Raw genomic sequence first — 27,568 nt, 5'->3', positions numbered from 1 at the left:
GAGGTTGCCTGGAGACAGAGTGAAATAAGTCAGAGTACAAGCACTGAGTATCTTCTGCGTGCTCAGCAGTCCCAAACTGAGCACAATAAAGGACATAAGAATACTAAAGATGATCTCTCTTTTAACAAGTGGTGTGGATGAAAGAGAAGAAAGGACTAATTAGTAGAAAAAAGTTTAAACTTGAGAGATTGCATAATACAGGCACTAAATGTTACAAGTTTCAGAGGAGAGACATCCGTGATTTCTGGTGTCAGGAGAGATAATGTGCATCTAGAACTTGAAAAATGGATATTATTTGACTAACTGCTGAAGAATACATAGGACTTGCTTTGTGTATGAATGAAAGAGAAAATGAATGAGGACATAGCAGGGCATGTGAAATTGATATGTTTATATGACAATGATGATATCAGACTGGATAGGGGATAAATTAAGATTAGAAACCATTGGGGCATAAGAAGTGATGTTTGTGGTGACAGATTACAGACACTTGGTCAGTCAGGCACGGCTGATATCTGGCATGGAAGAGAATCTTTGAAAGATTTAAAGTAGAACAATGACACAAAACCAGTATTTGAGAGAGTGTGATCAGGCAGCCCTCTGCTTAAGGTTTTGAAAACAAGAAAATTTGTGCAATAGTGCTAAAGCTGTTGAGTCTAAAACATGGTTTGGAAGGAAGTTGGGGCATATTTCACAAGCCATTTTTTCATGGGGGTGGTGATGGGAACTGTGTATAAGTGACTTAAGAAATTAATATTGCAACTCAAAATACTGCAAACTATCTTGACAATTTAAGTTCACACAAGAGGTAGAAACTTAAATGAGGTCTAGATGTAAATAAGAAAAGTGAAATATGTGTGACTGTTGGTCAAAACCACAGTGTATGAAGGAAAGTGCTAGAACCAGACCTGTTTATAACCTAACAGACAGTAATTGCTTCCTTTTCTCCTTTGGCTGATTTCTGTTGTTTTGCATTGTTTTATTTTGGTTCTTCAGACGTAGCCATTTAGTGCATGAACATTACAGGCAGTGAGAGCAGGTGGCTAGGCATACAGACTCCAGAGCCAGACTGCATGGTTTCAAATCTAGGCCCTGACACTTGCTTGAAATTATAACTTTAGTCAAGTTAATCAATCTCTTTAAGTCTCCATTTCCTCCCCTGTCAAATGAGGCGGATAATGGGATTGTTGCAGAATACATGAGCAGATGGTCAAAGTGCACTGAAAGGCCAAAGCTTTCCAAGTGCTTAGTTTTTTAGAACCACATCAACAGCATACTAGACCAATTTTGCCCATTCTAGTCATCTGATGTCTTCTATCCTTGGTTCTACTATCTATATAATGTGGGTAATAATACATAATTTATAGTGTTATATTGAGGTTCATATGAAAAAATCCTGCATTATATGCATTAATGAGTTTGGTTTAAGTGTCATCTAGATGAGTTCTACGAACCATGTTAGACTCTGTAGATATAGCAGTGAACAAGTATGCGTGATGCCTACTTCTCCTTTAAAATAGGATAATAGATATTACTTTATAGGGTAATAATGGAATAATTCATGCATGGACACATATACTTAGAACACTACCTGACTATAATATGTACTATTTAGATGTATAGTGGTAGCAGTGGTGCTCAAATATAGCAAAATTATGGTTTTCTACCCACCACTTCTTATTATCTTTCCAATTTATCATATATTATTATCATCCTCTCCCTAGCAAGTCTTCCTTTACTGCCCTATATACACGTTCAAGAAACATTTTCCTTGAAATCCTTGTTGCCTCATACCTTGCCAGATACATGCTATGTTTCTTGAATTGAATTCATGATGTATAATATTTATGTCACTAAAAAAAATTATTGATGATCATCCCAGAGCAGCCCTCTTTATTCATTCCTAGAAATAATCTTGTTATTTAGGTTTCTAAGCATTGCAAATAGGCCTTGTGTAAAGATTCTTAAAGGAGTTATTGGTATTATCTCTAGAGACGGAGGCTCAGAATTAACAAAGCTGGGTTTTCTGTGTGTGTCAGTAAACTGCAGGCAGCATATAGAATTACACAGAAGTGAGGAAAAAAAAAGAGAGAGCCTACACTTCATTACAGGTGTGCATAGTTCCTGGACTTGGCCCCATGAATGTTGCCTTCTGATTATTTGAAGTATGGGGAATCTATTTAAGATAAATGTATCCAATTTTCATAGTTGTCTCAATCAATCCATTAAACATTCTAGTCATTATAAATAGCTAGAATGTGCAGAAATAGATCCAAGCACTTCTGAGTGGCCATGATTCCTCTGCTGCTGCTACTACTCTCTCAGTCAGCTTCATTGTGATAAAGGGCATTAGGTTTGGGGAGAAGGCCAGTAAATAAGAAGAATTCTCTCCCCACAGTATAATGTTCAATATCACTTTACTTTCTCTTTGTACATGTAAGGAGAACAAACTGAAGACCTAACATTTCATTTTTCTTGCTTTCTCAGAATTTGTCTCTAGCCCTTTTGAAAGAGGTGTCAGATTCTAGAGGAATGTCTTTGCTGTGAGGGAACTTTCATTACAGTGTTGTTTTGGTCTGGCCTTGTCACTATTAATGGCATGGACCTGCTGTCAGATAAGAATAAATTCCTTCTCAGGTAGCCTACCGGGACTATTCAAAGCTTGTTCTAAAATAGTCTGAAAAGGAACAAATAATACAGAGTAATTTGAATTGCTGAATGAGAAGCAAGGAAAATTAGGGCTTAATCAAAGAATTATCAAACTAATTAGGTGTTATTTATTAATGTGTCATGTCTTTTAATAATCTTATCTGTCGTTTATATGCAAGAGCGCAGATTAAAAAAGCATTCTAGTGATTATGTAAATATATTCCCCTAGTGCTATTCTAAGGTTCATTTGGGTGGCCCAGAAGATAAAGAATAGGGAATTTAGGGCTTTCTAACCATTCAACTAAATGCATAGTTCTTAACCCTTTTCTTAAGCAAGTCTTAATTTATTTTTTAGTTTTAAAAGCAGCCCTATTTTAAACATAGAAATAAGTATGCCCCATGCCTATTTTGATATAACTAATTATAAACTAAGTAGTTTGATATAGCTACTTTCAGAGAGACCTAATTTGGTAAACAAATATTCCTTGTCCATAGCTTTTATTCCCATATAGGATGTTTGTGCAAGATGAAGACAATAATGAATTTTGCAATATTAACATTAACGTTATAGGCTGAAGACTGTTCAACCAGTCACTCAGGATTTTTTGATCTGTTCTATGATTGCTATTCTAGCCTAATGTATTTTATGTTTTGGTTTTCTAAAATATTCTATGTTGAGGCACTAATACTGTTTATTCCCACATAGTAGTAATAATTATTCCACATTTGAAGATAATATGTTTTGCCTATTTATCTCCTCCTCAACATCCAAGTTGATATGCTGCAAGTCGTCCTGTCAGTCTCCCAGCAGTTACTGAACCCCTAGTATGTACTCAATGCTGGTGGTCGTAACATGAGTTTCAAAGTAGAAGGAGGTAACGATCTAGTCAGAAGTTATTACAAATAAAACAATGAACGGTATAAAGAAGCTTGGGGAGAAAAGTGGAAGAAGGTACTAATTCAAGACTAAACTAAAAAAAAAAAAAGACTAAACTATATGATGCAGATTATACTCACTATAAACATCTAGAGAAGAAAGAGCCGCAGAGGCTGGAACAGGCTTGATAAAGGTGAGGTGCTAGTATTTCATCAATGTTTATCTTCAGCTTTATTCAGATTGTTATTATTAGTTGCTTACGATGAGTTTAGTATTTATCCTAACGAGCATGTGTTTGGTAGACAAGGTTTGTAACAACTGGAATCTCTTAGAAATACACATAGAAAAAGCACCAACACTCTCATATTGAAACATCCGGTGAAAAACAAACTGATGATTTAATCTTCTCTTATATGGAGGTTACATAAGATGTAAACCTTTTCCATTTTCTATTATTCATGACAATGATTACATTAATAATGATTTTTTCCCAGAGGAATATTTTTTGTGTAAATTATAAATAGCCTCCTGGCAGACACTGGATAAGCAGTGTGTCTTTTTTTAAATGACAAAATAATATCAATTATACACAGTTTAAAACAGGAAGAGAAGTTGGATGATTTCCAGATATGTCGTTCAGGTGAGAATGTATTTGTGAATTTAATTGTGGTGTTAGCCTATTACATAATAATTATTAACATGTCTCCATTTTACCCTTTATCTATTAAGCACAAGCATTGAAATATTTAAATTTATGTTACCTGCCTGTAGTTGAAAAGGTATGGAGTTTTATCATCTTTATTAAAGCACCCAGTAGAAAATTCTCCACTAAAACAAAATGTCAACCCCTTTTTTCTCTTCCTGAGGTAAATTCCAAAACCAGAAGATTCTTTATTAATTGACTCTAGGTTCTTCCTTAGGCTTTTCATATCTCTTTGAAATGCTTGTAACCATGGAATACTTTCATGTGTTAGAGACAATACGGGGGAAAAAAAGGATAGAAATTTTCCTACAGGTGTATATAAAGAATAGGACAATGGCAGCATCCCGTCCCTTTGCCAAGTTCTGTGTGGGTTGGAAATAGCTATAGGGGGTGGTTGAAAGGTATCAGACTGATTCTATTTTGTATGTATGAGATCTCTGTATAAAAGAGAAGCAACACTGTTTTCCAAATGCCATACAATAGCTTTAAAAAGTACCTCCGTGTATTTGAAGATAAGGAAATACACAGTGAACCTTGAAAAACATGGCCTGCCTAGAGCAGGAAGTCATCCAGACATTATTCTGTGTCTAACCTTAAAAGAGTTTGGGGGACTATTAGAGATGGTGATGACAACATTGACGATGGAAAAGATTTACCACTTACTGAGAGTTAACAGTGTACCAGGCACTGTGCTAAGTGCTGCACATGGAATTCACTGAATTCTCACCAAAACCTAGGAGGTGGGTTTAAGTTCTCCACCTCATAGATTAGGAAATTGAACCTAGAGGAAGTTGCAGAATTTGCTCAGATAGATGCTTATTGTCTCCAGCACTATAGGGAGAATTATAAATATTTTTTGAAAAGGGGGTCACCGCTTCTTAGGTTTTCTCTTTCTCTTCCTTTTCTTTACTCTGCTTTGAGTGATGTAATTTAAAACAAACTCACAATTTCTATTTCCATTATAGTGTAAATTTGACATGTACTCCTAAATCTTGCCAATACAACTGCCAAAGAAAGCGGGCAATCTGCTGCTAACTATTAGCTGCCTTTGTTGGTTTGTCAGTGAAGGGAATCTGGTATAGAAAGTGTAAGCAGAGTGGACTGTGACTCCATACTCAAGAGATCAGATGGCTTCTCACCAAAATTACTGGAGGAATCTTGGATTATGGTTTACTTTTAAATTTCCTGGGTGTCTATTAAGCTGGCCATAAGGCCTGATAAAATATCATCCAATTCCATCATTAGATTTTTAGGTGAATTTTATTCTTAGTGGTTAGAGTGACAGCAAATTGAGATGGAAGAGAACACAGCATAGATTTATCTCTAAGGTTGTTGGTAGGTCCTGATGTTATTGAGAATGAAAACAACAGATTCTAGTAGTTTAGGAATTGATTTAGCAATTGACTGTGCCAGCTATTCTCTGTCAATAACATCTTTGGTAGAATCCTCAAGTCAAACAACCATAAAAGATACGAGATGGAAGGAGACATTATTTATTTTCCACGTTTAGGTAGTTTACAAAAATGTCAAGCCTTCTACCTCTTAAGAAGTGCATTTGTTATTCTACTTGAAAGTTATTTTAATGCATTTTGTAAATGTAATGATTTTGTCTTGGGAGCCATCTTTTCTCTTATTTTCTCAACTTTCTGTTTGCTACTCACAGTCCCTATGATCAATAATTTGTTGTGACTTGATTTTCAGTCTTTGAATAAATCAATAAAGTGTGTTGGATCTCTGAAAAGTAAAACCAAATATAAAACCTGAAGTATTAAATTTTGACTTGAGAGCTATGATATATTGAATGTACTCATATTTAGGGATATGACATGTTATAATGACCTGGTTGGTAGACAACAACCTTATTAGAACTGATACTTTTGTTTTAGTAGCAATGATCAATTAAATTAAGTGAATAATAGCTCATTAGTCAGAAAGTTAGCATGTGATGGGGGTAGGGGCATGCTTAGGGATATAAATAAAACTTGAGATTTTTAACTCAAAATTTTATTGAAATTTTGTAATTTTTCTTAAAAATTATCCATTTTTAATTCTATTCAATTATGTCCTTAAAATTTTAAACATAAATATAATATTTTGAATATATGTCATGGAAAAAATTGATTTCTAGTAAGATAAGTCACTGTTATACTTCTATCACTCAACTCACTTAGAGAATAGGCATCTCAATTTTGATAAAGAATGTTAAACATGTTTGACATTGGAGAACAGCATCTCAGAGACCTAATTTGAATTAATTGTAACTTTGAAAATTGAATTGACATAACTGATGGTCGAAAACATGTGTTATTTGTATTTCAAATCATCTTCAAATGAAACAAGGATTAAAACGTCCATTAAAAATATCATTACACCATAATATAGGATACTGCACTTAAGATCTATTTTCTTTTAATTATTATGAATGTCATTGACTATAGAATTCTAAAGCATAATATAACAACATAACATTTGTACTGAATTGAAATTGTTTAACATTATTCTAGATTTCATCATATATTTTGTTCATTGCTAGTCCTTCTTTGCTATCTCTAAAATAAATGCAGACAGAAAGACAACATGCTGCTGTGCAGAGCACTACATTGGGAATCCGCACTCATGGATCCTACTTATGTGTCACTTAGGTGAATTTAGCAAGTTGTTCATTTTCTTTGGGTTTCAGTGTTCTCAGTAAATTCTTGTTTCTTCTGGCACTAAAATCCTATTCAGGTTACATATTTAGGGACATAATTCTTTAAGCTTGAAATATACCACAATGGGTAATTTCATAGTCTTTCCACTTGAGGGTAACTGTAGATTCAGAATATATTGCAAGTGTTATATTTTGATTGAGCTGTTTAACTAATGAAGCTACCTTTCTAAATCTTTGAACTTTCAGCTCAGTTTTTCCCAGTAATCGTGGATAAAAGTGTTAATGCTTCACTTTCATTGAAAGATTGGTACTCATAAACAACTTGGTAAAGAGTCTCACAGAAAGAAAATGAATACTTTGGTCTGGAACTATAAATAATTGAAAAATAGAAAACCAAAAAATAAATAAGTAAAATTTTATTATTTTTAATATTTTGTTGAAACTATTTTGTACTCTACCAAGAACTAAAAATACTGTGATTTGCTCTGTTCATATTCAAACACTCTAGAACATATAACAGAGTAGCATTTAGCAACATTCATTTATTCATTCATTCATATAATCATTCATTTTCTCCTTTATTCATTTTCCTTTACCAAATATGTATTGTCATTCCAGATTCTGTTCTCAAGTTGCTGTAGTCGAATGAGAATAAAAAAACAAAAACAGCAACAATAACAAAAAATCCCAGCACAGACTTGTAAATAAACAAATGTATTGAGAATCAGACAATAAAGTGTACACTGGGTACTCTGGGAGCATAAAGGTTGTGAAGGGAGTGGGTAGAGGGAATCAAAGAAGAGATGAAAGACATTTCATTGGATGACTCCATGGCAAGTAGGATATTTGCATCCTAAGTACATGAGACAGTTTTTATTTTTATAAATTGAGACTGCAGTCCATCTAATATGGCTCATTAATCTCTTTTCCTATCAGCTTTGGCCTTTGTACTAAAAGAAAAACATACAATTCATATTACCAATTTGTCTGTTTCTTCCATCTTTACTGTCTGCCTATTGCCTCACCTTATGTATAAATATGATTTGCTCTGGGGTTGACAGAGATATAATTTGGATAGCTAGAAGGGACTATTTAGGAAAAGTGAAGAAATAGTAATTCTGAAAGTCTTGAAAACCTTCCACTAGACAATCTATCTAGAATTGTCAAAATGAGGTCAGGTAACTAAATGTGCTACTTGAGGTCAATTTAGTATCTAATTAAATAGAACTTGACCACTGAAGAAAACTATGAGACTTTTCATCTTAGGAAGTGAATATTTAAAGATCTTCTAAGAGTTATGAGTCATTTATGACAATAGATAAAATAATTAGCATTTATCTTCACCTTCCAAATAAATATTCAATAAATAGAAAAATGAAATGGAGTGAAAAACCTTTATCTTAAATGCTCTTGACGCATGACCTTGGTTAGGCCACCTTTCCTTCTAGAGACCATTTTTTTCCACCTGAAACATTTGGGTATTGGAATAGCTGATTTCAAAGATCTCTTCCACACCCCAAAACTCTATGGTTATGATTCTGTGCATTTATTTTTGTTAAGTCCCAGACATCACGTATTCTGTCATAATCAAGGTACAAGGATAAATGGAACAATGATATGATCTTGAATCAATCTTATTTCCTTTCTTTAGTTGGCTTTTCCATGGAAGAATTATTTCTACCTTATAAATTGGAGATGAAGAAGAAAACATACTAATACTACCTTTATCACTTTTAATCAAAAGAATGTATGGGCCTTCCCTGGTGGCGCAGTGGTTGAGGGTCCGCCTGCCGATGCAGGGGACACGGGTTTGTGCCCTGGTCCGGGAGGATCCTACATGCCGCGGAGCGGCTGGGCCCGTGGGCCATGGCCGCTGAGCCTGCGCATCCAGAGCCTGTGCTCCGCAATGGGAGAGGCCACAGCAGTGAGAGGCCCGTGTACCGCAGAAAGAAAAAAAAAAAAAATGTATGAAATATGTATTTGGCTACTATTCCCTGCTTTTCATCAAAGCAAATATGCAAATATATAATAACACATGGAAATATTAGGGAAGCTTTTTATCAGGATGCAAAGAAACCTTTCCAGTAGAAACATTTTGGCCTGGAGGATGCTCTTTGATCTAAGAACTTGAAGCTTATGGTGTTTTAAACACCCTATAGTAGGGTTGCATAGCCAATTTATACTAAAGAATCCATTTGCTTAAAATTTTTCTAAAATCATGAAAAAAATCTTGAAAATTAATTACCAATATGATATATTTTTGCAGTAATCCAACAAAGTAACTATGGCTTCAACTTCAGTGTCTTCTATATAAGTCCTCTGGTAAAATTGAAAACTACATAATTCAAGTGACAACAATGACTAAGTAATTAGTCCATAAACAGCATCTAGCTGAGTAAACAGGAAATTTCCTGCCCTTATCTGAGTATTACTTTTCTCATTCATTCCCAGATGCTCAAGCCAAATTGTCAGTCATCCTTGATTTCTTTCCCTCACTTACCATATCAAATTCATTTAAAAATCCTATTGGGTTTGTGTCAAAATGTACTCTGAGTCCATCCACTTATCTATAATTTCTATGTTTTTCATTGCCCATATCTTTAAAACTGCCACCCGTTACTCTAAATAGCATTCCTTATTACCCTTCCTTGATACATTTTTAATAGGATACTGATTTCCATTTTACTTATTTCGTTGATATTTTTTCTCTCTACCCAGTAGAATCTCAGCTCCACAAAATAGGTGATTTTGTCTTTATTGGTCACTGCTATAACTCCATATCCTAGGAAAGTGCCTAGTACTGAGTTAGGTACTCATGTACATTTTTTGCGCAAACAACTGAATCTCCACTGCAACCACCTAGACCAAGCTCATGTCATCTCTCACCTGGGTTATTTCAATAGTCACCAATTGATATTCTGCTGCCTCTCACAAGCTTTCCTCTGCAAACATTGTGTCTCTTCACACAGCAGCCGATGATCTTTTAAAAACCTACGTGTCATACTAAAACACTTCAAAAGCTTACTGCTGCCCTTAGAACAAATCCAAACTCACTGGAACAGCCGAGAGTGCTCTGATATGAGCTTGCCTCTGCTTTCCAGCACCAATGACCTTTAAGCAAGCCAGGCTGGCTCCTAACTTGGGCATTTTGACTTGCCTTTCCCTGCCAAGAATCTTTCTATCGGACCTCTTATGAGGTTTGCTTCTTTGTATTCAAGTCAGAACTCAAGTGTCTCCCCCTTGGAGACAGAGCCACTTCATACATTATGCACTTGTCCTGCAGTTTGTATACTTACACAAAGGCCCCCTGCTCTTCTCTCCTCCTCAAGACTCGGACTGGAGCTGCAACTGACCAGGGTAAGAGCTGCCTCTTAATTTTGCACTAAGCAAGCCCTCCTTTTCAGACTGCCACCTTGGACAGCACATACCCAGAAAGGAGACTTTTTCTCATTTGCACAAATCTTCATAGGTTAGTGGAGTCCTGCTCAGTACTGACCCCATTCTTCCTTTTTTAACCAATTTAGTGTCATCTCTTTCCCACAGTCATTGTCTGCCTCACCACTCTGTTTTGATGTCCCTACCTTTCTGAGGTCAGAAATTATCTGTCTTGCTTGTTTATTGCCTGTCTCCCTTCATCTTTAATGTAAGCTCCATAACAACAGGGTCCTTCTTTGTCTTCCCTATGGTCCCTCACTGATGTCGTTTGAACAGTTATGCCCAGGAACACTCACAACAACCCAGCTGGAAGACACATTACGGTTCTTGTTTTACCTGGAAACAACTGAGACCTCAGTTAAGTGATGATTGCCTGTTTACGTATACCCTTCACAAGATTGAGTACAAGGAATGCAAAGTACATGTTTAGAACATATCAGTACATAAGTGGGAGGTATAAAGATGCCTATGACTGGAGTAAAAACCTTGATCCATCCACCCCATACAAACTCCTGAACTTCAGATTCCTAATTCCTCATTTCATAGTCAAATTCACAAGTCTGGGATTATTATATTAGTGGTGTCTTAATTTTGTTTTAAATAAATAGGGTGGGAAAGGGAGGAGTGGTTGATGCTCTAAATTCCTCCGGTCCCTTCTCTCCATTTTGTAAGTGGTCCAAAAATCCAAGGCAGAGAAAGAGACACTCAGTAAGGAAACTTGAAGATCAACGTGTCCCTATTTTAATAAGGACGCTAGCACAATTACATGTATCAGCCTAAAATATAAACCGTATTTTCATTTTATTTTAGTATTTGTTCAATGCTAAACTTTGAAAATATTATTCTACATGTTACAAAAAATGTCAGTCTAGGAACCTTGTGCCAATAAATAAAAGTAATACTATTGCTTTAACACGCTTGACAATAATTTTCTTACTAAATTCAGATCTTCCCATTTTATGTTCAGTCACAGATTCACAAATGCTTTTAATGATGCTGACAGAATGAATTGGGATAGGAATTTGTAATTATTCACACTTTTTAATTTTTCAAGATGTAAATGAATTTTAACTCAGCAGTCATTTACTAGAGTGACACCTTCTCTGTCACGAGATCTATGGCCATTCATTGTTTGCAGCACAGGAGGCCTTTCAAAGAGTTTGTAGTCTTCTGGGTGAACTCAGTACCTCTAGGAAAAAGCAGTGGAGGTCCAAGGAAAAATAGCTTTCATGCATTAGAATAAAAAATCTCCTCAACATTTGTTTCAAGATTTAGTTGCTAGACTTTAGTTTCCTAGAAATGGTTTAGAACGAGGAAATCTCCTTTGATAAAAAACTAGGTAAATTAAACTTTAGTGTAGTGAATTGCTTTTTCCTTCACATTACCTGAATTCTGCTCACAGCCTCATTCTTGACTTGAGATTCTGAGTAATTCCATTCATCTTTTCTAGCAAAGTAAAGAAAACATCTGTAACTTAGAATATTAGAAGGAATGCACACTGTATACTATCCCCAGTGGAATTTGACTAAACAATCATAACAACTTGGGTGACAAAAAACTCAGAACAGTAAAATATTGGCAGCTTACAAACATGCAGTTCAGGTATTATGGAAATAAGCCAACCAAAATCAGTCAAGGAACAAAAAGCCATTCACTATGTTTGAATGTCAGAGGGGTTTTCGGGTAATAGCTTGTAAAATGAAGGGCACCTTTAGAGTTCCAATGTAAATTTCAACAACCTGAATTCTCCCTTCAGAGAGTAACAATCTTCAGGAATTCCAAAGAAATATATTCCTAATAAAATGATAAGTCTCTTTCCTGTAAATGAGTTCTGCTATTTCTGTCATGTTTAATTTTATCTGTTGTTATGTCTTTGTTTTCTTACTTCAAAAGTCTGTTTCAAGTCCTCTTGTGTAATTAGATGGAATATAAATTGTAAATACATTGTAGGAAAAAGAATATTTTGAGTATTTACTATGTGTTAGATGCTTCATCACTTAATCCTCACAACAGCCCTGAAAACTCTCCTTATTTTATAAAGGCCCATAAGGCTTGGGTACTTCATGAAATTTTCAAATTCACACAGATTGTAAGTGTTGGAGCTGAAACTCTCATATTTATCTATTTGACTACAACCATGTAGTATTTATACTAAACAACATTGCTATCATTATAAAATTCTGTTATTAATGTAACATTATATTCATATAAATTCATAAATTATTATATTCATATAATATTGTATATATTCATTCATATATCAAAATGGTCTCTGATTTCAATAGCATTCTCTAAAAGAAGGCTTTTCTATAAGTCAGTACTAGAGAGTCATGTGTCATTCTCAAGTGTGACATGCCTGATGTGTTTTGGTGACCCCTAGCAAAACAATAACTTTTCCTGAGCTAGTAATTCCCCTGCCAGGGCTACCTAGCACTGTCACTATGGAGGCAAATGGACATCTGGCTTTTTCTTTTTCTTGTGGTGCTACTTCCCGACTTCATCCACTGCGTCACCATCGTGCAGTCAGCCATTGTAGGGAGTGTAATATCGCTGATTACAGCGAGAGAATTTCTGATATAAACTGGATATTTTACTTTATGCTGCAGAAGCACCAGTTTGATCGTTTTAATAGTTCTATGTATTTTGGCATCCAGGCCTTTTTTTCACCAGATACTCCCTGTCCGGAATCCCTCCCTCTATTCTTCCATTCTTTACCTGGGAATCTCCTTTTAGGCCTTTAAATGTGAGAATCTTTCTGTGACATCCCCTCTGTGTATATTATTTCCCATCTTCACACTGTATTATAATGATCTGTCTGTAAGTCTATTTTAGCCATTATATTGGGAACTTCTTATAGGCAGAGTTGGGGTTTAATGGTTCTTCAGTGCTGGGATATAATAAGTGCTCACTAAATTTAAAAAATATATAAAATAATGACCTCATAGTTCCTCCAGGAAAATATAAGAATATTTTGTAGTCTAAATTATGAATTATTCCCTGGGGAAAGAATTGAATACATTTAAAAATAAATTCCTAAATTGCTTATCAAGACTATGATTATACATCACTACTGTTCAAGAAAGTATTTGACAAGAGAGAAAGCAGTTTAGTTTGAACAGGCAGGATTCCATGAAGATATTTTTAAAAGCCTTAGTATTCAGAAACGATTTATGTATATTCATGGTCACTTGTATTTTAAGCTTTAGTTATTTAATTGACTCCTTCCTCAATCTTTTGATAGATTCTCCCTAGGTTTTGCAAACTACAAAATACCATCCTATTTCAGAAACAGTTTTTCAAGAACAGCTCTCAAGAAAGATTTGGGAGTGAATTTCCCCAAGTATACATCCATTTGACTTACAAAGACGGTGGAAACTCGGGGTGGAAGCTCCATGCCTCTGTCTCTCTCCAGCTGCAGAACCCCTTATATGTGATGACCCCTTACATGTGATGACCCTTTGCCTGCCTTAGGAAGTCTGAGAGGAGCTTTCAGCACCTCAAATCCACTTCTTAGGAGCTGAGCACCTGAATCCCTGTTCAATTCAGTTTAAAACTGCAAAATGAAAATGATACCTACATCCTAAGCATCTTGTAAAAATTAAATGACTTAATACATCAAAACTCTTTGGGATCGTTCTAGGCACATAATAAGCACTATATAAATGTTAGCCAGGGAAAAACAATGTGGATCAAACTCCTTTTTTAGTTTGCCCATCCTTACCTTTTCTTTGCTTACTGAAAAAGGAAATTCCATGTTGCATTATGTTTCCATCAAATCTTTGCTTTCATGAGGAAAATAATTAATACTAATATGGATGGATACTTTTCTAGGTATATGGCCTGCATGTCATGGAACAATATGCTTTGCTTTTGTGCATACTTGAACATGCTCAAGAATCAACCTGGATGGGTCTAACAGCTAGAAGAAAGTCCTATGATGAGTGGAGACTAACCTCTTCTACTCAGCTTGACGGCCTGGGATTCCTCCCTTCTCGCCACCACAGAAGGTGGTGTGTGTGTAACTCAGGTTGCTAATCCACAATTCACCAAAGCAAACTAATTTTGACAAATTCTAAAAAAGGAAGACTTCCAGTAAGCAGGCAGGTCTGCTGACATTTGATAATATCTAGTTGTCAGTGAGATTTTAGAAGGTGCATATGCCCGCATTGATTCTTGGACTTAAAAGAAACACACAGCAGGAGTTTATGGAATGAAAATGAATGATAAAACATTTTGCAAGCATTTCATATGAGATCATATGTTAGTTAATGTTTACAGTTCATGGCTGGGATGTTTTTGGTTAATTAAAGAAATCACTTGGGATAAGGAAGTACTCAGAAACGATTGTGGGTTTTTATGGTGCATAATAAGCCCAGAGACTTGAGGCAGGCTTTCAAGTTTCTATAAAACTGAATATATTTTCCCTTTGGCCCATTATTTACTTAACTGCAGGTCATTTATTTTGGCAGGAGAAAATGTACCTGTTCAATATCAAAAGGCCTATGAATTTTAACCTTCTTTCATTGCTTTATTATATCATTTGAGAATTTTTAGCTAAATGAAAAAAATGGTGATTTTTCTGTATATTAGAATTCCTCTTAGCTTCTGTGATTTTAGTTTCCATAATTTGAAGTGCATATTGAAAATAAATTGCTTTATTTGATTGCATGTAGGTTTTCCATTAGTGAAGTCCAGTAGATATATTTGACATTGTGTATACATCTAAGAAAAAAAATATTTTCAGAAATGGCTCTGAAGATAACTGAATCTTTGTATGTATCCACTTAAAGATCTCACCTAATAACAATTTTCTTATTGCATAATAATATGAATTATACTTTGGATTATGAATTATGCATGTTGGGGACAGATCTAGAGCTATTTTAGTTGTGCATATTAAATTTATTAACACTTTTTGTTCAATACCTACTCCTGCATTGTGTGCACAGGACAAAGCCCAGCCATACCACCTCCATTACCAACAGAGCAAGCGTCTGGACCCACTTTGGCATCACCAGCTCTTGAAGGCAAGTATTTTATTTTTCAAAAGATCATCTCTATTGTAGATAGAATATAGAGAAACAAAGCAAAATAGCAATAGCAGCAACAACAAAATCCATATTTTCTCAAATAGTTTTAGTATGTCTAAGCTACAGTTTACTCTTCCAAAAAATTACAATTTGCTCCATTTTAGAACACCAAAAATTTCCTCCTAAGGTTTTATATTGGTGACCATCACCTTCCAGAAGGATGACCTGCTTCATACCCTGGAAATCAAGCCAGAAAGTATAGGGACAAATGGACAAGGATATGCCTTGCAATTCCTGTACATAGAACTCAAGAAAATATCATATGATCATTATCAGGAATCATACACTCATGTAACCTATTCTCTCCTCTATACCTTATTTATCTTCTCTCCCCTAAACCCACTCCCAAATGAATCTCCAATAACTACGAGAAAACGGCTGAGATTTTCAGTTCATCTCATATATCCTCCAAACCCCTCCTATAAAGATGACCCAAGCCCTGTTGATAATTTCTTGTTTCTTAGAAAGATGGTGGTAACTCTGTGCCTTGGAAGTAATATAGTGATTAACAGCCTGTGTTCTACAATCAAACAGATCTGGGTCCAAATTCTGGTTCTACCCTTTTCTACCTGGATGACCTTAATGTGATACCTAAACTTTCAGCCTCTTTATTAGTGAAATACTGATACTCATAATACTACCACAGAGAGGTGCTGTAAATGTAGAATAAAACTATAACAATTGCAATTTTTATTATTATATTTGATATTGATGAACTTAGGAATTTCTTAAATGTATTTTATTGGCTTAACACAGCTGCCCCCAAAGAATAGTTTGTAGATCACCAGCATTAAAATCAATTGTAAAGCTTGTTTAAAAAATGCATATTCCTGCCACATCTTAGATCTAGTGAATCAGATCTGGCAATTCAGAGAGGAAAATTTATATTTTTAACAAACTCTTTAGTTGAGCCTTGTACACATTAAATGTTAAGAAACTTTGATTTATATTTATGTGTAAAAATTATTACAAATCCAACCGTTTTACACCAAGCATCTGAATTTGGTAGCCTGCTTCAAATAGTTTATTTATTTATAAATTAAATCTGAATGCCTTGGTAAGAGATGCATTGTCTCATTGACCACAAACCCAACAATTGATTGGCTATACGTTTATATTTTGGGCAATACATTTATTTATATTACAGTCAGCAGCCAGGGAAGGATTTTAGAAGCTGAGCAGGTGAAGTTTTTCTAAGTTTATATTATAATACCAGCATGTTCTATCTACTTTTCTGGCCAGATCCTGACCAAATTATGCCTGTGGCTATGCTCTCTTCAACTCACATTTATTTAGAATATTATTATGCTGGCTTTACTTATATGCATTTCACATTTGACATTTCAAAACGCTATAAAGTAGACATTATTAATGATTAACAAATCTAAGCTTGCAGGTTTTTTTTGCTAAATTAGTGAACAGCAGGACTGGGATTCTAGCCTGAATTTCTAGTTCTATACCCAGAGATCCTTCTATCATATTACTATGCAGACTTTGGAGTTAGAGGATTCTAACTTCATGTCTTCTGAGACATCAGCAACTTTGGTAAAATGAAGACATGACATTTTGTGCTTTAGATTCCATGCAGTTCTGTGATAGAAGTATCATGTTCTGATGTCAGTCAAGAGTACGCTAGCAACGTTTATCAAAATCTAATGTGCACACAAATAACCTGGGGATCTCTGACAATGCAGATTCTGATTTGGTTGGTCAAGGGTGGGGCCTTAGATTCTTCATTTTTACCAAGTTCCCAAGTGTTGCTGCTGCTACTGGTCCAGGAACTCATCTGTATAGTAAATCCCTAGTGATTTAGGAGGAAGGTGGAGAGCAATTGAATAATCCTAAAAATACTTTCAATTTAGTATTAGTTACCTAAATGACCTATTGTTGGCCAAGTGTCCTTCAGAATGACTGGAATGACACACATGGAGAAATTCTGACTGCTAGTTGTCTGGGAAAAAGCAAAAGGTTTCAAGCCACATACCTAACTAAGCATTGTAGAAAGGCTCAAAAGAGAGCAAGAGAAATGCCACTGGGAATTGGGGGAAAGGTTACATTATACTTGTAAATTGTAATAACCTGTTATATAGTATGTAAAATATTTTGATTTGGTCAGCTACAAATTGAATGAATTAGCAGTTGCAAATTTCAAATAAAAATCCCATACAATCTGCAAGTTAGTACTGTGTCAATACCAATCTGAAGAAAAGAATTTGTTTGGTTATTAGAGACCATGATTTAATGAAAAGTTCACATAATATCTCATTCCAAGAGTCCAAATCAACAATGCTTCTTGACTATTTAGAGAACAGTCCAGATACAGTCCAAGGTTTGAAACTTTCGTCTCCCATCCGAGTCAGCTAAAGACACATTTATTTGCCCCACACGGGTCTTTTATTTATTGATTTTTGAATGTGATCATCTTAGATAGGGTGAGCTTCCCACTGTCTCCATTGGCTTTCACCCCTCCTTCTCCCATTCACTCACTTGGGTCCAGACTTACTTCGTGTATGTGACAATTATGTAAAGACAGTTTCTCCTTAACATAATAATTACTTAAATTCCTGATCAACCTTGGTGTCTTAGTCTGCAAGGGCTGCCATAGTAAAATACTACAGACTGGATGGCTTAAACAACAGAAGTTGATTTTCTTACAGTTCTGGAGGCTGGGAGTCTCAGCTCACGGTGCCGACATGATTAGGTTCTAGTGAGATCATTTCCTTGCTTGTATATGGCCACCTTCTTGCTGTGTCCTCACATAGCAGAGAGAGCATTCTGGTGTCTCTTCCTCTTCTCAGTAGAACACCAGTTCTATTGGATCGGGACTCCACCCTTACGATCTCATTTAAGTTTAATCATCTTCTAATCCAGTTACATGGGGGTTAGGGCTTCAACATATGAATTTTGGAAGGACACAGTTCAGTCCATAGCACTTGGTAACCTCTAAGCTTAGTTAATGTATAAGTAAAGCAGCTTAAATATTTGCCTCATATAATTTGTTTAGTTTAATAAGCTGTTTAAATATTTCTTTTTCAGTAATCAATGATTTTGCCTTTTTCATTTCTGTGATACCTGATTTTCCAGCACCATAAATTCCCAACTTGCATCATCTTCTGTACATGCTTATAATTGATGAGTTAAATATTTTAAAAATTTTAGTATTAGTTACCTATTTTTCTTAACTGAATTCACATACCACTGAGCTTATACTGAAGGTAATAAGCTTCAAAAACTCTAAGTACTCTCATTATTGACTACCGACGTGTATCATTTATCTAGCTAGTAAGTAAATGAGTTGGAAAAACTTTATAGTTGGAGAGAGAGAAGGAGAGATCAGAGTTATATTTCTTTTGGCATTTGGACTATAATAGCTTATGTGACTTGAGATAATTAGACAAAAAACTGACAAGTGACCATCTCACTGCCCAAATATTCACAGAACAAGAGATAGCCTATAAATAATAGTGTCACCTTTAAGTTTCATCAGATTTTAATTCTGTTGTTGTGAGACAGGCATAAATCAGGGAGCTCCAGTTCCCCAATTTGAGGCAGATTTTGATAGATTATTCAAATATTTGACCCTAGTTTACCTCCTGGAAGAGGTTCATAAACCACCCTGTAGCAAATGTTTTGCCTATCAGTCTGTCACTTGGAAAAGAATGTGTCATTTGTTAAGTGGCACCCTTAGGTTCTATTGTTATATTTAAAGAGCAGTTTTATTTGACATTTCATCCTGGAGCCCAACACTGCAGTTTAAGTAAATAACCTAACAATGTTGCAGGATTACAAGGCTTTTGTCAGTAGTATCCACTTTTTATCTGCAGAAAGACACAGTCTGCCGTGAGAGTGCTGGTACTAAGCAGCTTCCCAAGGAGTCCACGTTATCAGGCGATGCTGAGATCATGGGCTTTGTCAGGGCTTGCAGATGTGCTGCCTGTGCCTTCATTAACATAATTGATTAGGAACTAGGACATATTTAGTATTAATCAAGCTGTTTTTAGCGAGGCTGATTATGCACAGTCCTTGATGCACTATTTTAGTCTGGAACTTTCTTAGGACCAAGTTGCAAGAAAATGGCATTATGTAAAAAGGAACTTACATGTGGCACTAACTTACGCCCTTTGATTTGAGGAATACAGTTATAACAGGTCAAAATGCGGGAACTTAAACGTATTTTGCATTTTAATGTTTTAAAGAAAAGGAGGGCTTATATATAGACTAGATTATTAAGTTTGCTCACAGGAGATTGGAAACAATTTAGGATTTTATCAGCAGAAATCTAAAAAAAATCATGGACTTTGTTATGGGTGAAAGCATTCTACACATCTCTGAAGCCCTTAAAAGCTTCCTTTGTGCTTTCATAGCACTTAAAACAATAAGTTTCTCACAACACTGGCTTCATTCTGTTAAGTATCTGTGCACTTCTTATCTTGGGTCACTTATCTAATGCCTGGAAGTTGTGTCTGGCCTTTCTAGAATTTCACTCCTCTCCGCATACCAGACACTTTGTACACTATAATGAAATTCTATTGCTTTGAATCTTTGGGTATAAAGACTAATTGTATATTAAATCAGTTGTTTTCTTTGACTCCTACTACTGTATGTTTTAGAATATGTTTGGCGTTTGGCCAGGGAAATTGGCTACAATAGCATTGAAAAGATCTTGTATAATGACCACCCCAGGCAATCATTTTGGTAATTGTTGTCAATTTGCATTTTATTATGGACATAACTGGAACTAACTTAAATAGAGAGCCACCTTCAATATAATAGTAATTCTTACGATCTTTCACAACAGTGTTAAATTTTGTGACGAATTAATTCTTCTGTCTATTGTGAGCTCTCACTGGTGTTGAAAGGCTTGCAAGTTCCAAAGGCCACTATAGTTATCCATATATTCCACAAATGAGACAGATCTATGTGAGCACCTCGCCCCCTTCATCAAATGGTGCCTTATTATATTCACATCACAGGTGGTTTCAACCCTTAGCGTGAGAGCCCGTTTATCAGCAAATGTTTGTCAGAACTGTATTTCTTAGGAGAGATTAGTTCCTGACTGCTCTCTGAGAGAGTCCTCAGTGATTAAACAAGACAGCTTCAGGCAACATTTTCCATCCCCTCCCCAGTCATCAAAAAAGCTGCTTCGTTAAATCTTTGTATAAGTACGATTACTGGATATCATCCTGTTGTCCTGTAATCAACAACGCTGGAAAATTTTTCTTTCCTCCTAGTCAACACAACCCCCTCCCCCACTACCAAACACCACATTTTATGTTGTTGATTCCTGAAGAATTAAAGACTTCCATCCACATGTAATTACTGGACGTTTAATGTAAAATGGCCACACCTCATCTATTGTGGCAAAGATGTGGAAAGAAGAGGTTATGTGATCTCTTATTAGTTATATATCTTATACTTAAATTACTTCTAATATTCCATTACAAACATATAGTTGGCATTAATGGAGCCAAATAAAGTAAGGTGAATGAATACTGTATACCCTATCATCTTCTTGAATAAACATGTAACTGGTACTAACTTAGTATTGCAGTCGCGAATAATATAAATGCCATCACCCAACAGTGGGCAAGAGAACTCTAGAGAGAAGACTAAAATCCCAGCTTCGAGCTGCAACTTTGACACTAATCAGTTGTATTATCTTTGACAAATCGATTCACTTTTTAGGGCCTCCACTTCTTCACCTGTCAACTGTGGGGACTGAATTTAAATGGTCTTTTCTGCTTTCACACCCAGATATTTCAAGCTTATTTTTTTCAGGTTGGTGCATTAGTAGTAAGCTACACTAAGAGCAGAGTGAAGACTCCATGGCTTGGCACAGTGTTTAAATAGCTACCACAGATGTGTAAGGAAGGTATGGCCGTCGCTTAGATAGAGATGTCACACTTGGGCCAACCAGGCATGTCTCTATGAAATGGATAATACTATGAAGCATTATTTTCTGAAGTTCAAAAGTGCGTGGTACAGATAATAAGGGCTATAAAAGTTAGGAGGAAGATGAGATACGTGTGAAGCAAGGCTATGAGGTGAAATCACAAGATTTGCATTGGGCCATAAAGAGTAAGTTGGTAGGATTTGTGCAGAGGAGAAAGGAGCAATATAGGAAACTTACTACAAGATGATTTCTTACCATAGGGTGCATTCGAGGACAGTGTTCTACAGGAGCTAGTAACGTTTTATTTACAGTTCTATTAAACTGAGAACTTTATTGTCTTAGCTCTTCATTGAGACATATCCTGAGAAGCAAAAAGCATAAAATAATACAATTGAATTTTGGCCCAGGTTCTTATTCCATTAACTCTATGACACAGTTAATCTTGAACTTTAGGGCAATGCAATATTTTTCTTTGTTTTGAGGTGAAATAAACTCATATCCTTGGGCAATTTTTAATGGGATTGACCTTTAGTTATAAAATTTGATAATATAGATAAACCATACTACTTTTAGTACCTATTTTACTTAGAAAGTTGCTATGAGGAGTGAATGAAACAAGGTATATAGCAACTTAGCACAATTAGGTACTCAGCCATTAGCTACTATTATTGTCATTATCATTTTTTTAATCAGGAAATTTCTCTTGTATATATAGTAAATCATTAAGTTTTATGTTAATTCTTTATTGGTATCTGTAAAGATAATATGGTAATTTCATTAATGACATTAGTCAGTAAATGTGAAACTCTATATAATTTCTTAATATAGGACCCCAGTCATATCCTAAAGAATTTTGTACACACAACTGAATCATTTACACCTCCTCAGAGACTGCGTGAGCCTGCCAAAACAACTGAGCAGAGGGGTAGTATGATTAGATTTGCATTTTAGATCATTGTGTCAGCTATAGAAAGTGTGGATGGTGAGGGGTGGGGCCTGGGGGTTTGGAGACAAGAAAAACTTAGGAGGCTACTGCTCATGGGGGAAAACTATGTGACTTTTCTCTTAAACAATCATATTTAACCCTCAAAACAATTCCAAGCAGTGAATATGATTTATATCATTTTACAGAGAAGATCAGAGGAATCAAGTAAATTGCCCAAGATAACACAGTCCTAACAGTGGTATAATTGAAATTGGAATCCAGGTGTGTCACTCCCAGGATCAGTCTATTCCATTATCGTAGACTAGCAATAAAAGTTAGGGCTGAGCATAATTGCTAAAGTCTTATCTGACCTGGATAAATGAATGGCACTTAAGAATAAGAACAGGTTTGGGGAGATGATAATGAGTTCAGACTTGCTAGGTGCATCAGGGTCCCTGGACCTTTCAAAATGGGTGGTTAAGAGTATTTGATGAATGTAGTATTTATAAAGGTTTGAGCAGATTTATGGTGAAGCACCCCAAGGCTAGCCAATGCAGGAAGCCTTTACCAGCCCTAGGCCTGAGGAGGCAGGGGAATAGAGTGGTTTATAAACCCCCAAACCTTGTAACTCTAGGAGAGAGATGCCCAATCAAAACTATGTCCTTTAGTAGAAGAACACATGAACAATCTGTAAAATGATATATATAATATTCTCAGTGAGCCAGGGTGGGTAATTGGAGAATACATGCCCAACTCTCTCTTTTTTTCCTGCTCTATTATCTCTTGATGTTGCTCCCATTGGCCAAACTAACCTGAATCCAGAGGTTGTGTTAATCCTTGGTTAACACAATCCATAAAGGTCAGGGTGGATATTGGACCTGGAGAGAAAATGAAGACTCTGCCACATGTCAGGCAGCATGTTGAGTGGGATTCACACAAGTGGTCATCTCCAGCAGACAACTGAAGATAGAAGTCTGGAGTTCACAAATGAGAGAGATGCAGAGGCTGAAGTCATAAGCTTATTCCAAGCATAGCATTTCCTGAAGTATGTTATGGGGAATTCTAGTTCTATGATATTCTTAGTGAAAAAAATTTATAACATAATACTTTGGGTCCACATAATATTTTCTTTTTGGACAGTCACAATGTACACAAGTATGTTAAAAGAGCCGTGAAATTCTTGTCAGAAAACTGTTTAATTCTTTTTAAACTCAGTGGTCACAGAAACATTTCTTTTCCCAGTAATACTTACTGAGCTCCCAAGGAACAATTGATCTTAAAAATACCCTGTATCATACAAATCTTAGTTTTGGATATAACTGAATGGCAGGTCAGTCATAAGTGTGAGTGAGGTTTAGTGCATCCAAGAAGGAAAATGTGGGGAACAACATTGTTTTATTCAGAGTTCTCCAGAGGAACAGAGCCAATATGATGTATGCACACACACACACATACACGCGTGTGCACACACACAAACACACACACAGCGGGTAGGGGAGGAGGGGGCAGAGAGAGAGAGAGAGTTACTTCAAGGAATTGGTTCACATGATCATGTGATTTTGAGGGCTGGCAAGTCTGAAATCTATAGGGCGTGCCAGAGGCTGGAGACTCAGGGAAGAGTTGATACTGTATTCTCAAGTCCAAAGGCAGGCTAGAGGCAGAATTCCTTCTTCCTTAGAGGACCTCAGTCTTTTTTCATAATGCCTTCAACTGATTGGTAATCTACTTTAGTCACAGTCTACTGATTTAAATGTTAATCACATCTAAAAAATATCTTATAGCAACATCTAGACTGGTTTTTGACCAAGTGACTGTTACTATGGCTTAGTCAAATTAACCGTCACAAACACCATCAGAAGACAGACTAGAAAACTAAGGATGAAAAGATGAGGGAGGAAAGGGAACAACAGGGCCAAGAGCCCCAGGGAGAAGGATAAGACAAAACTGGCCAGAAACCTTTCGGCTTGTCAATTAGAAGTTCATGGTGACCTACTTCTGCCTCTTAAGTTTTCTCTCTGCCACATATAAATGAGGGTATAGCAATCAGGAGTTCTGAACTAAAGATTCAATTGTTCATATTAGTTTTTTAACCTCTCTGAGACTCGGCTTCTTCAACTGTGAAGTTATATTTTTTGAAATAAATGATCTCAAAAGTTTGTTCCACGTCCAAAATTTTATCATGCTCGAGGCTTTTATTTCACTCATTTTTCCCCTCTACACATTTATTTCATTTCATTTGGGGCTAACCACTACTTCTAGGGGAAAAATGAATCCTCTGTTTTAGAGTCTTGAAATATTTCCAATATTTTGTTGTTTTTAAACTTTTTATTTTCAAATAATTTTAGATTTACAGAAGAGTTGTAAAGATAATATATAGAGTTCTAATACACTCTTCAGCAAGCTTCCTCTAATGTTAGGATTTTATAAAACCATGATTCACCTACCAAGACTAAGAGATTAACTTTGGTACACTAGTAACTAAACTACAAACTGTATTTAACTTTCACCTTTCAGTGATTTGTAAAAGTGTTTTTTAAATTATTTCTTACATGTGTGATGAGGATACAAATATTGACATAAGTATTCACAGCTTTTCTCCTCCACTTTATTGCCTAAGGAATATTCTAGGTATGCCTGGTCAGCTCCTGAGTGTCTATGTTCTGCTCAGGACTCAGGATATGCTGCGTGAGCCAAAAAATTGGAAGGGGCTCAAATAATTAAATTAATTCATGTTTGAATAGGAAGGGTTATTACCCAGAAGAAAATATAAGATTTAGACAGTGAGAAAAGAGGTCAAGGGAAGGGAATAGGAGAGTCAGCATGGGCTGAAGTAAGTTTTTAGCATGCCCTTGGGAGAGAGAAGCTTTTGGGAGGAAATGTGATGGACTGGGAAGCTCCAGTAAGGAGAGAACCTTTAGAACATTTTGCTTTGGGTCATACAACATTAGCTATTTGAGAGACTTCAAAAAAGATTTAAACTTATCTTCAAACCTCCCTGGAATTTTAGACTCTCATTTCTTTTGATTGCAGCACTGTGCAGAGCTAGGCATGAGGTAACTTAGCTCTGTTGGGGGTAATAAATATGTTAGAACAAGGGTAATTCAGCTTAGTATAATGGAAAAGTAGGTAAGTCTTAACTGACTGTTGAGAAATTAGGGGGAAAAAAGAAACACAAAGACAAAAAGGTGGAAAAGTGTCAAGAAAAAGGAAAATGTAAAGAAATATATTCCACAGATTATGAAATATAAATACATTTTAGTAGACATTAAATATATTTCATTAGAAACTTGCATCTCCAAACTTAGAACTTTTCTCTCTTGTTATAATAGTCTCGATTTTCCATTATTGATTAAAAATAGTTTTGGGGGAAATCATTAACTTTTTCCCATGATAAGAGAAAGAAGTTTTGTTTTTCTTCCCCAATACATCTGACAGTATGGCGAGGGATGTCTGTCTGATTTGACTGTCTAGTAGCAATAAATTTTTATTCTGGAGATCAAGGGATGACAACCAAGAATCAGGGAAGGGTAAGGAGCTTTTTGTTGATCAGGGCCAGCTTCCTTCTTAAGAGACCTTTCATAACTTTCAAGCTGGTATTAAAAATTAGGGGTTTTTTCCCCTATATTTTGACAAAGGAGAAAGTTTGGGATGAGAAGTTTTGTGAATAAGAGTGAATGTGATTTTTAATAGCTTTCTTATTATGAAATTCTAGTTGGAACCCTCTTGTGCCAGCAAACTTTTCTCATGAAGTATTTTATAAGAAAGAACCAGGTCCCTCCAAAGCTCTAGTTTACAAGTACCAGTTTTTCTTAATAAAACATTTATTTGCTGTTTGTGTCAGCTTGACCTAAATGTTTCTATTATATAAGTTTATTAGAATTCCCAATGAAATTATTCATCCTCTCTAGAACCGATGAGAAAAGTGGCTACATCTTTAAAGCCAGATCTGTTTTATCCAAATGGAGTAAGGGGTCTTGGCAATTGTTCATATAATAAACAGTGACAGATATTTGTTTCAATTATGTGAGAATTTTGTGTAAGAATTTTTAATCTACTAGAATAGACCTTATACTAGGAAGAAGACAAAAATTGTGTTAATGGTTTGGTATAATTTATGAAAGATGAGGGAATTTGTGTAGTCCATCATTTGAAATAAACCTGAATTCAATATATTAAAACAATTACAACTAGAAAAGTTGTACTCTTTGAATGGGCATTTATTTCCTTTATGAATATTGATATCTATTGGGCATATTTTTAAGATAAAAGGCTTCAATTAAGAATCAGACTTACAAATGTGCCCAATATACCAGTAACTTTGGGTAATTGAGTCTTTCTAATTTGTTTAGTAACTCAAGCCCTAAATTCTCAAAGACCTGTTATAAAAATAGCCATATCTTTGAAATGATAGTTTAGAGTAATGTATATTTTGATTTTGAATGATAACCAACTTTCTCCCTAAATATCGATAATTTAGTCACAAAAAGGAAAGGCTCAATTTTCTGTTTCTAGTCATTCTTGACATTTTAAATGCAACAAAGTACTTTTGCAATTCATTTCCAACTACAGAGAAACGTAGAAAAAGCATATAGATAAAAATATGAAAAAAGTAATTATATGTAAATAATATGATTTTGAAAATAAACAGCTATTAGAAATGAATCTTATATTTTCCTTACCCTTGTAGAAAGACGCATTAGAAAAGTTTACAATAAAAGATCTTGAGCAAGCAATGATTCTGCATAAAAAGTAAATTTTAATAGGGTTAGAAGAGTTTTTAGAAAATCTCCAAATGGCTGCAGCACCCAAAAAAAAAATCCAAGAAAAACAAAAAAGAAAATACAAAATGCTCTCTTTGGAGCTATCCAGAGATGAGTTGTGTGGATGGAGAGCTTCTCACTTGAGCGTAAAGGTCAATAAACTTTAATTGAGCATTTGCTTTCTGAAATGTAAAAGCACTGAGAGGAAAAATAAATACCAGAAAGAAAAAGAAGAGCTGTGGCCACCTTCGTTTATATAAACTTAATCCATTCAAAAGTAATGCAGTCACTTATCTAAAAAGCTTTTATCATTTTTGAAAGGTTTGGGAGAAATCTACCTTATCCACTTTAAATATGAAGTTTAATTAACATAAGAAACTTTTTTTGCAATTTGAAATGTATCAAATAATCTTTCTCTTTGCATTCCCTTTTGCATACTAAATTCAGAAACAAAAAAATTGTCGTTATATCAGAAAACTTTGGCTTGAGAGAGCTGAAAGATAAGTGTCACAAAGAGAGGGTAGAAAATGGCACTTTTCTGTCTGTGCCTCAGTTCGTTTGCAATTTTTTGTTAGAATAAGTCTAC

General features: G+C 35.4%; 1 protein-coding gene across 1 annotated transcript in view; it reads left to right on the top strand.

Moving 5' to 3' along the window:
* The window catches only part of TRDN (triadin), a 313,614-nt gene that overhangs the window by 94,131 nt on the left and 191,915 nt on the right, over positions 1 to 27,568 (top strand). The window contains exon 10 of the mRNA XM_089921672.1: positions 15,264 to 15,341. Coding sequence (XP_089777798.1) covers positions 15,264 to 15,341 — 78 coding nt within the window. The remainder of the gene's footprint in view (positions 1 to 15,263; positions 15,342 to 27,568) is intronic.

This window comes from Delphinapterus leucas, chromosome 12 (assembly GCF_059928025.1).
Source record: "Delphinapterus leucas isolate spDelLeu-1000000601 "Yukka" chromosome 12, BTC_Dleu_Yukka2, whole genome shotgun sequence".
NCBI lineage: Eukaryota > Metazoa > Chordata > Mammalia > Artiodactyla > Monodontidae > Delphinapterus > Delphinapterus leucas.
Note: the sequence above shows the minus strand (reverse complement) of the source record. Positions and strands in the feature narration are given on the sequence as shown.